This window comes from Anabrus simplex, chromosome 2 (assembly GCF_040414725.1).
Source record: "Anabrus simplex isolate iqAnaSimp1 chromosome 2, ASM4041472v1, whole genome shotgun sequence".
NCBI lineage: Eukaryota > Metazoa > Arthropoda > Insecta > Orthoptera > Tettigoniidae > Anabrus > Anabrus simplex.
The window spans coordinates 646,099,920-646,113,027 of NC_090266.1; the positions used below are offsets into that span (position 1 = coordinate 646,099,920).

The 13,108-nt window shown below is 39.3% G+C and overlaps 1 protein-coding gene across 1 annotated transcript in view; it reads right to left on the reverse strand.

Annotated features, from left to right (window-relative positions):
- Nucleotides 1–13,108, reverse strand: part of LOC136863624 (serine-rich adhesin for platelets) — a 402,886-nt gene that overhangs the window by 272,022 nt on the left and 117,756 nt on the right. Inside the window, exon 6 of the mRNA XM_068226021.1 lies at nucleotides 12,577–12,819. Within this exon, the coding sequence (XP_068082122.1) occupies nucleotides 12,577–12,819 (243 nt within the window). The remainder of the gene's footprint in view (nucleotides 1–12,576; nucleotides 12,820–13,108) is intronic.

The window sequence follows — 13,108 nt, forward strand, 5'->3', positions numbered from 1 at the left end:
ACAGCCATTGACACAAGCATTAAATGTGTCACAAGAAACAATCAGTAGAAGTTTATAAGCAATGGGTAAGATCAGTAAACTCGGTAAATGGGTCCCACACCATTTTAATGAATGGTAAATGAAAAATCACACAGTCACTCGTGAAATGCTTTTCAACGCCACAAAAGAAAATTATTTCTGTATCGAATTGTGACGGGTGACAAAACAATGGATTTATTTTGAAAACCCAAAGTGGAGGAAATCATGGCTGTCACCTGGTGAAGCCGGTCCTTCAACACTAAGGCCAAATCGCTTCAGCAAGAAGACCATGCTTTGTGTCTAGTGGGACCAGAGCGGTATTGTGTATTATGAACTCTTGAAGTCCAGCAAAACTTTTAATACCAATATCTTAATTAAGGCCATGGCCGCTCTACCTTCCCACTCCTAGCCCTTTCCTGTCCCATCGTCGCCATAAAACCTATCTGTGTCGGTGCAAAAAAAACACCACCTTTAATGCACAACGCTATTGCCAACAAATGATTAATCTGAATCATAAATTGATCGAAAGATGACCGAAATGAGCCAGAAGACATGGCAAAGTGATTTTGTTACACGGCAATGCGCCGTCTCGCACAGCAAAACCAGTGAAAAACACCTCGAAATCGCTCTGGAGGGGACATCCTTCCACACCCGCCGTACTGCTCCGACCTGGCGCCATCTGACTATCACCTCTTCGCATCAATGGGGCACACGCTCGCAGAAGCACTTCAGCAATTTTGAGGAAATTGGAAAATGGCTCAATGAATTGTTTGCCGCAAAAGACAAACAGATTTTTTGGCATGGTATTCATAACTTACCTGAAAGATGGGCGAAGTGTGCAGAAGTCGATGGCCAATATTTTTAATATACAAAAAATGCATTTCCTTGAAAATTACGTGTTTTCTTTACCATAAAAACTGGCAAAAACTTACGCATACACCTGGTATTCCAGAGGAGAGCAAAAGTTCTCGCTTCGAAGACTTACTGATGTGTTACAGCCTTTTGGCCCAGTTTTATGCCTTTTTCGACCATGCTAGTAATGACATGGCATAAGCTATCACATCTGCTGTGCAGCGTTTGTGCATCATAGATTATGAAATACTGTGAAAAACACATTTCTATCAGTTCCGATGTGATGAGTCTATACAAAATGGCGGTGAATTGACATATCCATACTTTGGTCCTAACCTATCACTTTTTCCATGATACAGTGACCACCCATTTCTATCAAAAGAAAATGGCCTCTTGGACCAATCAGGTGCACAATTCACTACCAACAGCAACAGGAGTGGCTATGGTTTGTACAGTACAGTAACATTTCATAAAAATGACTAGTGCACTGTACTCCGTTCTACATAAAATGGTACAGTGTTTTTGAAATGGACCTCACTTACTGGCTCTTGTACAGTTTTTGTTTTGTGCGGGGAAGTCTACATTGTGCTAACTCCACATAAAATTGCTGTAAGATGTTGCATAAGACAGGACTGAGATACATTTAATTTCTAGGTGGTACTATCGGCAGCCCTGAAGATGGTTTTCCGTGGTTTCCCATTTTCACACCAAGCAAATGCTGGGGCTGTACCTTAATTAAGGCCACGGCCGCTTCCTTCCAAATCCTAGGCCTTTCCCATCCCATCGTCGCCATAAGACCTATCTGTGTCGGTGCGACGTAAAGCCCATAGCACCGGGCGAGTTGGCCGTGCGCGTAGAGGCGCGCGGCTGTGAGCTCGCATCCGGGAGATAGTAGGTTCGAATCCCACTATCGGCAGCCCTGAAGATGGTTTTCCGTGGTTTTCCATTTTCACACCAGGCAAATGCTGGGGCTGTACCTTAATTAAGGCCACGGCCGCTTCCTTCCAACTCCTAGGCCTTTCCAATCCCATCGTCGCCATAAGACCTATCTGTGTCGGTGCGACGTAAAGCCCATAGCAAAAAAAAAAAAATTTCTAGGTGGTAGAGTATGTTCGGTGGAAAACAGGGGCAGCTGTACCACCCGGTATATAGGGTTGTTGGAAGCAACGTGAACTGAGTATATGAGCATTAGAGTTGGTCATACTAATAGGTAATTTGAAAAAATTACGTCTATATCTTGCGCCGTTGTCATTTAATCACATGCTGAATTTAGCCAATCAGATCGCATCGCGGGGGAATTCAAATGGGCTTTACAAGGCAGTGTTGCTAAATCTGCACATGGCTTGGTCGGGCTTGAGAGTAAAGCCGAGAAATGAGCATCAAATACTAACACACAGTGGGTTTCAGCCAATGCCACCGAAGCGTGCTTGCTATGGCCCTTGTTCAAGTCCCTCCACAGGAGAAGTTTGTATCTTCTATTGGCGCTCTCAAGCCGGTCGTAAGCCACGTGCAGATTTAGCAACACCGCCTCGCAAAGCCCATCTGAAGTGGCCTGCAAAGCAATCTGATTAGCTAACTTCAGCAGCTGATAAAATGACACCGACGTGAGATATCGACGTAATTTTTTCAAATTACTCATCCGTATGACTAACACTCTAATGCTCACATACCCGGTTCACGTTGTTTCCGACCACCCTGTACCACATAATAGCTCCCTCTGTTAACCAGTGGTGTGTCAGCCTCTGGATCTTAAGATCATGGTTTAAAACCCGAGAGAGGTAGTTGGATGTTTGAAGAGCAGAAAAAAGGCCAATCGGCAATCTGTGTCGTTCCGGGTTGGCACGAGAAAGATCTCGGGTGGCACAGTGTTTACTCGACAAAATTAATTAATTCTCAGCCCTAGATTTTCAAGTACAGGTCCGATTTCTCTGCCATCTGGTAGAGCCAAACAGAACTTAAGGACAAACATGCAGGCAGTATAGATGGCATGAAATGAAAATGCCTATCCATAGTATCCGTGATGATGATGATGATGATTATTATTATTATTATTATTATTATTATTATTATTATTATTATTATTAAGAGATGCCGGAAAAGATTGATGATGATGATGATGATGATGCTTGTTGTTTAAAGGGGCCTTAACATCTAAGGTCATCGGCCCCTAACCGGAAAAGATTAAAGCTACATTCAACATAAAGTGACAGGAGCACTGAGATTGTTGATCAAATCATTTAACAAAAAAGCTCACCAGTCCTATCACAAAGAATATGAAAACTTTGTTAAAAAGGTACTTCCTTGCACAAAAAAGGTCGAACAGTATTGTCAGACCAAACACAAGTTTAACAAAAAAAATTAAATATGTTTATATTTGGATAATCCTGCTATTTATACGTTAAGGGGGAAAAAAGCAGTAATCTCATCACCAAAGCAGACAGAGTGTTGTCAGAATTTTTCTCTAAAAATAATTTGAAGATGTTTTATTTTTGGGACTTCTGGAATAACGCACTACAAATAACACAGATTATTGACAATGGACTGGAAGTGTTCCCGAAGTTCTCATTTACATTTCAATGTGAACATGGTTGCCTAAATCTCACAGCAACACAGCCCACATTCAGAAAACATTTATAGTTATTATGCCCATTAAAATTTGGTTAAAATTACAATATTCACTCAGAGGAAGAGCAGTCAAATTAAAGCCATACGTAATTCTCAGCTAAGAAAATTGACTGGTAAATAATTCACACAGAAGGTGCCCATATGAAGTGTTTTCATCACACAAATGTACAATTTGTTGAAATTGGACAAGTCATTCAGTAATTAAAGACAGTACATTATCATATCATGTTTCAATCATGCACTACCTGAATAATCAACAGAAACATTTTTAAATATTTTAAAACGATGCAGGATGGGCTTCCATTGTTCAAAAATCTCACTGAAATATGTACTTAAGCTGGCAAGTGACAATTAAACACAATATTATTTGCTATTACAGCACCAACAGACTTTGAAAGTGTCAGTGTTGAAAACCGCTCTTATATCATCAGTAGCGAAGCGTGAGAGTACACAGGGACATTTCTGTGCAGACGTATTGAATTACTTCTCACATGATTATGGAATTACAGGCATACTATTCTATATTTTAATGCATACTGTTAATTATATTGATGCCTTATTGATCAGTTGTATAAATTCCAGGAGTGAATTTCTGCAGTAAGTACCATAGAACTGTCTGTACTGAATGCCCGAATAAGTGCTCCAATGCAAGAGTGTCGCATGATTAATTATTAATCTTCTGATCAACATGGTATATTGCTGTGTGCCTAATTGTACATCTGATACTTCAAAGAAGGATAAAGGAGGGCATTCCCACCTTTTCTTTACAATTTCTTTTGACAAATCCCAGTAGTCTGAAAGATTACTTTATAATATTCTCGAACGATAAGCCATTTCTGTTACTAAGAATTACACCTAGGTCATTAAACTCTTCCACACGATTTAAATATTCTCCAGTGATTTTATGTCTGTGAAAGACAGGTGTTAATTTTCGGGTAAATGACATGACACCACACTTAATTCTATTTACTCTGAGGGATCACTTATCACACCACTCGCATATTTGCTTCAGATCCTCTTGTAGATAATTGCCATCACTGTCTTCTTCTATGACTCTGTATAGTATCAAGTCGTCAGCTTACAAGAGACATTCACTGCTCTGAACACGACTGTAGTGATCACTGTGGGACGCCAGATGAAGGTTGGTAGAGGTTCAAGATCAAACCCTTGGACTTGACAAAACATATTCGTTCTGTCAAGTAACTCTTTAGCCACTCGAAAATACTCCCGGACACTCCAGATGAGGACAACTTCTTCAACAAGACCTCGTGTTACGTAGTTTAAAATCACCACGGCGTGCGCTGGGTACTTTTTAATTAGTCACAGGCTGATCAATCGTGTCGTACCTTGTCGAGTGTGCGAGATGCTAGAGGCCTGTTTACCGCTTTGTTGCCCCCTACTAAACTGTCTTCTTACAAGCCGGACCAATAGTATTTTCACTAACTTGGTCTTGTAACTAGTTCCTAAGTTGACAGCCACGCTTAGCCAGCTGTGACATCGTCCAAGATGCACCATGTCGAAATTCTAACAACTGTGACATCGTCCGAGCAGCCACGAGTTGAATCTCTAACCTATTGCCCATGAAGTGTTTAAGGAATCATTACAAAATGCAGGTTATACTGTAGTATCCACGTATATAACTATTTTGCAATACAAGAACTGACCTTAAAAGTTTTCAATTATTACGAGATGTAAAGAAAAGTACAACGAAAAAGCGTAAAAGTAATGCTTTTTATTTTCATCACGTATATCATGGTTGCAATATTTTGTTGTTGTTATGTATAGTATGAGCATGTCAGGTTCCATGGCTGAATGGTTAGAGCACCAAGCAAGTGGCTGTGCGGATGGGATTACGTAGTTACCAGCTTGCATTTGGGAGATAGTGAGTTCCAACCCCACTGCCAGCAGCACTGAAGATGGTTTTCCATGGTTCCCCATTCTCACATCAGCCAAATACTGAAATTGTACCTTAATTAATGCCTCGGTCACTTTCTTCCCACTCCTAGCTCTCTCCTATCCCATCGTCCCCATAAGACCTATGTGTGTTGATGCGACATAAGGCAGATTGTTTTAAAAAAAAAATTCCCAGGGTTCAAATTCTGATGGTTTGTGCGTACATTACTGTAAAAGCAAGAATAGGCCTTCTAAGGCTAAATATTTCTCAGAAAAACTGAAAATATACCTGAAAGGTGGTATAAGAAATATGGGTGCTTAGATGAGAAGAAAACAATACAAACATATTTTTGTTGTTTTGTTCAATGTTTTATTTGATGAATTTTGTTCCGATCAGCTTACCATAAGAAATTTCCCATGCTTTACCACTGTACATCATGTATACTTGGGTTGAAATTAGCTACAGTGGACACCCTCTTTAACTGGCCTCAGGTTAACTGGCTGATTTGGTGAGTAATGCCACTTCCAGTTTCCCATGCAGACAAGATGCAACTTGATTAGTTTTGCTTCTTACTTACAATAGCCAGTGCCATTTTTAGTCATTTATAAACCTAAAATGTTTGAAAATGTTGTTTAAAATTCCTTAAATTAAAGTGCACACAAAAGCAATTGAATTGGAGATACCTGACTAGTAGTGTGTAGCTCTCCCTTTTGCCGCGACGACAACAGTGATGTGACAAGGCATTGACTCCACAAGTCAGTGGAAGCGTTGGGGAACCATACCGATCCATGATCACTTTCGCTTCACAAAGTCCAATAATCCATGTTGATGCGACATAAGGCGACATAATTCTTAGGTTTAAATGAAGCAGCCAACCAGGCAAAGTCGTTAGCCTATCATTACTTGGGCTTAACAATCAAAATTGGGAAAATAGGCAAGGATATAGCATTTATCAAACAGTGCATTACACAGAATTTAACCCCTAATTTTTTAAAAAGCGTCACGAAACAACGTTTTGTTCCTCCCCATCAACAAGATGTTCAGGTTAGGACAAACAAACTTTGGTTAGAAAATGAACTAAAACTTCTCTATAAGAAAAAGTCGTTTTTAAATCATCGCTTATATGAAACTCACTTAGAGGCAGCCACCTTACTCTCAAATGCTGAGTGGAATCTTTTTCAAGACGAAGTCCAAATCAAGTTGTTCAATATTTTGTCCAAAAAACAGATAACACTAGAGAAAAAACTTGCAGCACTTAAAAATAAGGTAAAACACAGCAACTCCCCTCCAAACCCTAACAGCAAGCCTAACCTCGCTAATGACACTCTACAACAATTCCACCCACCAGTAATTAATCTTTCCACCACCAACTTAGATGAGGACGATATAAGAATTCTTTCGAAAGGTCCAAAGCACAACTGGCCTTGTTTCAACTCGGCCCTTACAGCCTCCAAACTCGTAGTTGAATCAGAAGTTGCTATCAGCAAAATGCCATATGAACTACAAGACGAACTCAGAATGGACGTAAAAAAACAATTAAACAAAAGTTTTTTCTCAAAAAATCGCACTGCGACCCCTATCACCAAAATCAACAAAGACTCCCTTACTGAAAGAAAACAAATTCTCAATCTTAAAAAGAAAGTCAAAGACAACCACCTCATCATTACAAAGGCCGACAAAGGCAACACAACAGTCATTATGGATAAAACAGATTACATTCAAAAAACCAAAACTTTCTTAGATAATGACTCCTTTTCGATAGTTAAGAAGGACCCAACACAATCAATTCAAAGGCAATTGAAACAAATTCTAAAGAGCACATCTTTTCTCCTCACTGAGCAAGAAAAACAAAAGTTAATTACTATGAACCCAGGCCTACCAACAGCTAAAGCACTACCCAAAATCCACAAAACCGGTGTCCCTATTCGACCCATAATAAACTACAGACCAAGACCCTTATATAAATTATCTCAATTTATCCAACAATTTCTTAATAAACATTATAAATTCTCATCAAATAAATCCATCAGGAACACTGTAGAATTAGTGAACAAACTAAACAGTTTCAAGCTTCAACCATATCATTCAATGCACTCCTTTGATATAGTCAACATGTATCCCAGTATAAACACCAACTCATTATTCCCGATCATCGAAAAGAACTTACTTGCTAACAATCAACTAAGTAAACTAGAAGTTCAAGACTTTATGACCATATTAAGATTACTAATTAACAATAACTACTTCACATTCGATAAGATCATTTACAAACAAGATGGTTTGGCTATGGGTTCACCAGCCTCAGGAATTTTAGCAGAGATCTACCTTGATTTCCTAGAGCACACCGCCATCGACAATAACATCAAATTTGCTAATATCCAATTCTGGGCTAGGTACGTAGATGACACATTTATAATCCTAGATGAACGCTCCATAGACGCGCCATCCACCCTCAAAAACCTTAATAACATTGATCATGACATTAAATTTACCTTAGAATCAGAGACAAACAACTCCATCAACTTCCTAGACCTAACAATCAATAGGCACCCCTCTTCGTTCACATATAGTATCTATAGAAAGCCCACTCAAACGGCCACTACTATAAGAAATGACTCACTACACCCCCAAACACACAAAGCGGCTACATATAATAGCTTAGTAGACCGAGCATTCAAAATTCCGATGTCAAGAAAAAACTTCAATAAAGAATTGAACACCATTCGCTCTATAGCAAAATTCAATGGATATAATGAATCCTTTATTGAAAGAATAATCAATAAATTCAGACACCGCCCAAAAACCACCCTAATAAAAGACAATACTAGCACTACCACGTTTTCCACATTTACCTTCAATAAAGAAATTTACAACGTCACTAACGTTTTTAAAAAACACAACATTAAAATAGCCTTTCGTACTAACAATAGAAGCACAGAGATCCTACACAACTCTTCATCAATAAATAAAATTAATCCTTTTTCTAAATCAGGTGTATATAGGTTTTCTTGCCAAGACTGCAAAAGTTCTTACCTAGGGCAAACAGGACACAGCTTTAAAATCAGATATGCAGAACATGTCAATGCCATAAAACACAACCGTTTTTCCACGGTCGGCCTACATATAAAAGAATTTAAGCACAACTTTACTGAAATAAATCAAGATCTTGAGGTATTAGATATTCTAAACAAAGGTTCTTTCCTAGACGTCACTGAAAACCTCTATATTCATTTAGACCAATATTTCAATCCCAACCTAAACTTAAATGATATCTCAGAGAAACCAAAGATCCTATTCGACTTTCTCATTGAATTTTTCAAAAACATGAATATCCCGAAAAACAGATCTGTCTTTCAGATTATGCATAATACTTTGTCACGCCACACACTTTCACCATATCACCCTCCATACTTCCCCTCCTTCCACTCCTCCTCCCCTACCGCTCCTCCCCTCTCCCCTCCTAATCCAACAATGGCCGCTCCCCAGACCTAAACTATCCAACTCGCTCTGTTCCTCTTCATCTCGCGCCATAGCTTTACCGCCTCATGTCCCGCAATAAACATCATAGAAACCTGCCCCCACCCTACACGTAACGCTACAACAATACACCACAAATACTGGCACAGTCAACCTCCAAACTCTCAACAACGTATTCCTTAATACCTATTTTATATTCTTGTCGAGCTGAATACCGGACCTGTGAAGATTACAAGATTATTTTGTGCATCTACAGAATGGTGTGTTAATGAAGCTATGTAATATAGAGAGAGACTTTCAAAGGTGGTTAAATGAAGAAGTTTTATCATGTTCAAGATCATGCTTCCACATCTCTGCACAGTATTTAAAATACAATTTACCGTTGGTCTTTATAGCTATTGTTGAGAGTTAAGGAGAATTTCCTGTTGTGTATGTTTTGTCTGGAACTCAAGGGAGACTTAATTAGTTAGTCGGAACATAGAAAGAATGATGAACTCTTCTCAGAAGAACTCTTAAGGTTTCACCTTACTTTTTCCTGCCTGCTGGCTCTTTAGAAGTGTGTGCGCGTGCGTTTTGTATTCAGGAATCATTCAAGGCAAATATTTTCGCACTGCAAGTTGTGTGGTTAAGCTTATTTTTAATATGTATAACTTTTGCTTTCTCAACGATACATGTGTTTTCTACATTCGTCCCTGTTTTTATCTCCTCGTAAGATGTGTATTATTTAATGTAACACCTTGTGTAAAAAATTGGGTTATATGAAGGAGTTATATCATGTTCAAGATCATGCTTTCACGTCTCTGCACAATATTTAAAATGAAATTTTACCGTTGGTCTTTATAGCTATTGTTGAGAGTGAAGGAGAATTTCCTGTTATGTATGTTTATCAGGAACTCAAGGGAGACTTCATTAGTTAGTCGGAACATAGAAAAAATGATGAACTCTTCTCAGAAGAACTCTTAAGGTTTCACTTTACTTTGTCCTGCCTGCTGGCTCTTCAGAAATGTGTGCGCGTGTGTTTTATATTCAGGAATCATTCAAGAAGAACACTTTCGCACTACAAGATGTGTGGTTAAGGTTATTTTTAATATGTATAACTTTTGCTTTCTCAACGATTCATTTGTTTCTATATTCGTCCCTGTTTTTATCTCCTTGTAAGATGTGTATTGTTTAATGTAACGCCTTGTGTAATATAAATGCCTACATGCTGGCCTATTTCCCACTTTTTGGCTGATGATGACGCAAAAACAGCGTCAAAACTAGTTCCAAGTGCAAATACCTGTTATAAATAAACTATAACATTTTGTATTGAAAAGGTGGACCGTTTAAAGTTTTCCTATCAACCATTCTCAGTTCAATACGGACAAAACATGAAATTCTTAGGTTTAAACCACGAAGAATAGTCGGAGCACGGTCCAGAGCAACCACATCCCTCTTGACAGAATTCCAAATGTGCTCAATGGGATTGAGATCAGGCCCCCTCGAGGACCAATCAATCATCTTCACATCCACCGAATGCTCATCGAAACGGTCGGCCCCAATTTGGGGGTGATGGGCTGGAGTATTGTCTCGCTGTCTGTACAGGTCGCCTGCAGGGAGACGGAGGTGAACAAGGGGGTGAACATGATCTGCCAGGAGGTTCCTGTAATATTTGCTGGCGAGGGACCTTATCAGACGTATCAGGAGTCCCCATTTAATCTCACGTGAATAGTCCCCATATGAGGATACCAGTACCAGCCAAAACTGTACCAAGAGAGATCCATTACCTCATGTGGTTGATGGCACCACATAAATAGTCCCCATATGAGGATACCAGTAACAGCCTAAACTGTACCAAGAGAGATCCATTGCCCCATGTGGTTGATGGCGCCCTCATACCTGGCCATCAACGTGTACCAACTGGTACCACGACTCATCTGTCAAGGCAACCATTTTCCATGCTTAAGAGTGCTCTGAGTGCCAATGGCGGTGTTCTTTTGCCCATGTCAGTCACTGTGCTTTGTGATGGGTGCTGAGCATGGGTGCCCTAATGGGATTCTTGCTTCTGCACCCCATGGTGTGGAGACTGTTCCGACTGCTATGATTGCTCACATGTCGTCCTTGTCCAGCATTGAAATGATGAACGATTTGCTGCACTGTGTCCTGTCTATCTACTCTTACGATCCGAGCTAGCCAATGGCGACCCATCATCAACATGTCATGCACCATGACAGTTGACCCTAGTGGCAGTGGTTTAGCCCGAATCCATGTACTCAACGTACACTCTTGATACGGTGGCCCTTGCAAAACCTTCCTATTACATCCACTGGGCAGAGCACAATGCCATTTCCCTATTATAGTTGCTATCTCTAACACAATTGCTCATTAGTGAATAGCAGGGGCGGCTTGGGAGGTGGAGCCGGTGTACCATTGCACCACCAGTGTAATCAAGATTATGAGATTCTTTTCCTTTAAGCACAAGTCAAAACTGCTTTATATTTCACCCATGCCACAATACAGCATATGGCAAGCACAACACCCAGCATTACCAATACAGCAGTTTTGTCACTGTATTTGATGACTAATATATGTTTTAACAAGAAATTCTTCATTCTCTCATGTTAAAATAAACACCTAGCGGCTTTTCTAAAACTTGCATTAATGGAAGAAATGAATCTTTCCCAATTTACAATGTAACAATCTGGGATTTTTGCAATTAACTTTGCTCTGTTTCATTGGAGTCAGTTGGCGACGCAGTTACCTTTACTTACAAGAATGCATGAATAGAGTCTTTAAATTATTTTTGTGTGTAATCTCCTCCAAATTTTTATATGCATGTAAAGTAGCCTAGAAGTTAAAGGGAAGGCATTTTGTAAATTTCAGTTTAGCAGCTACTCACATTGTGATGAAATGGTTGCGCACACGTGTATATTGGGAATAGCTATGGTTATTTATTCTTTTATTCTTTCAGTTTAGCAGCTACTCACATTGTGATGAAATGGTTGCGCACACGTGTATATTGGGAATAGCTATGGTTATTTATTCTTATGTGAGGAAAGCACATTTTATTTTCAGTACCATTCTTGTTAGTTCATTTGAAGGTGTCGTTCAATATTTTGGAACAAACACTTTTGGTGAGTAGGCCCTACATAGGTTTCCTTCATTCTCCCCCATGGGAGAAGTCATTTATTTGTTCAATAAATTTCTAAAAACTTTAATTTAAAGAAAAATGCTTGTGGATTAAACTAAATACACTTATTATTTATAAATTCATTTTAACTGATACTTCATTAAAAGAACAGTCATGTACAATACCACATTTCAATAATGTGATTTTATGTAACTTACAGCATAGGTAAATATGCACCGTCTGTACTTGCAATTTTGAAAGATTTGATTACAAATGTTTAATTTGCTGGCACTACCTTTAGAATAATCACCAGCCACTATTGGTTTATACTACTATACATTGCTGGAAAGGCCCTTTGCTTAACCAGCCATTCTGTTAACCGATCAGGGGTTCGATCCTAGGCAGGCTGGTCAAGAGGGCATCCTCAAAAATGAATTTAATGGTTCCAATTAGCAGCAATGATCTAATCAAAATGTGCTGATATAAATCTGATATCTTCGCTTCTACCAACATAAATAGATTACCTACTACAAAGTCTATGAAGTACGAGAGTAGATTAAGTTTGGTTATGGTGTTATAGTTGATATTATCAGTTGCCTACCTGTTGTTGTTGCTGCTGCTGCTGCACAGGCTGTTGCCGGGCAGTACTATGTAAAATTTGTGTACCCGCATGTCCAGAGATCAGTACAGAACTTCCATGATGAGATGCAGCACCCTTGGCCTGGGCACTCTGACTCACTCCTTGGCTCTGTGCCCCAGGGGTAGGAGGCCGCAAAATGAACTGTACTCCGCCACTAGCATTCTGCTGCACCAAAACAGGGCCAGGAGACAAGCCAGGAATGACCTGCAAAACGTTCACCACACATGACTTCATACGGAAAGGGAAGTTCTGATATACTAAAATACTGATATTTCATTTGACCTCAATACTTAATTAAAGTATTGACATGCTGATATAATCAAAACAAAATATTGATATTTTCTTTTTCAAAATATAAGGATTTTAAATTGCAGACCTAACATTCTAAATGGCCTAAGCGCCAATTTTTCAGATTTCATTTTATTGGAGCTATTGGTAAGTACATCCATGTGAGTATATCATACTAAAAGGGCTCTGTCATAGGTCAACTACA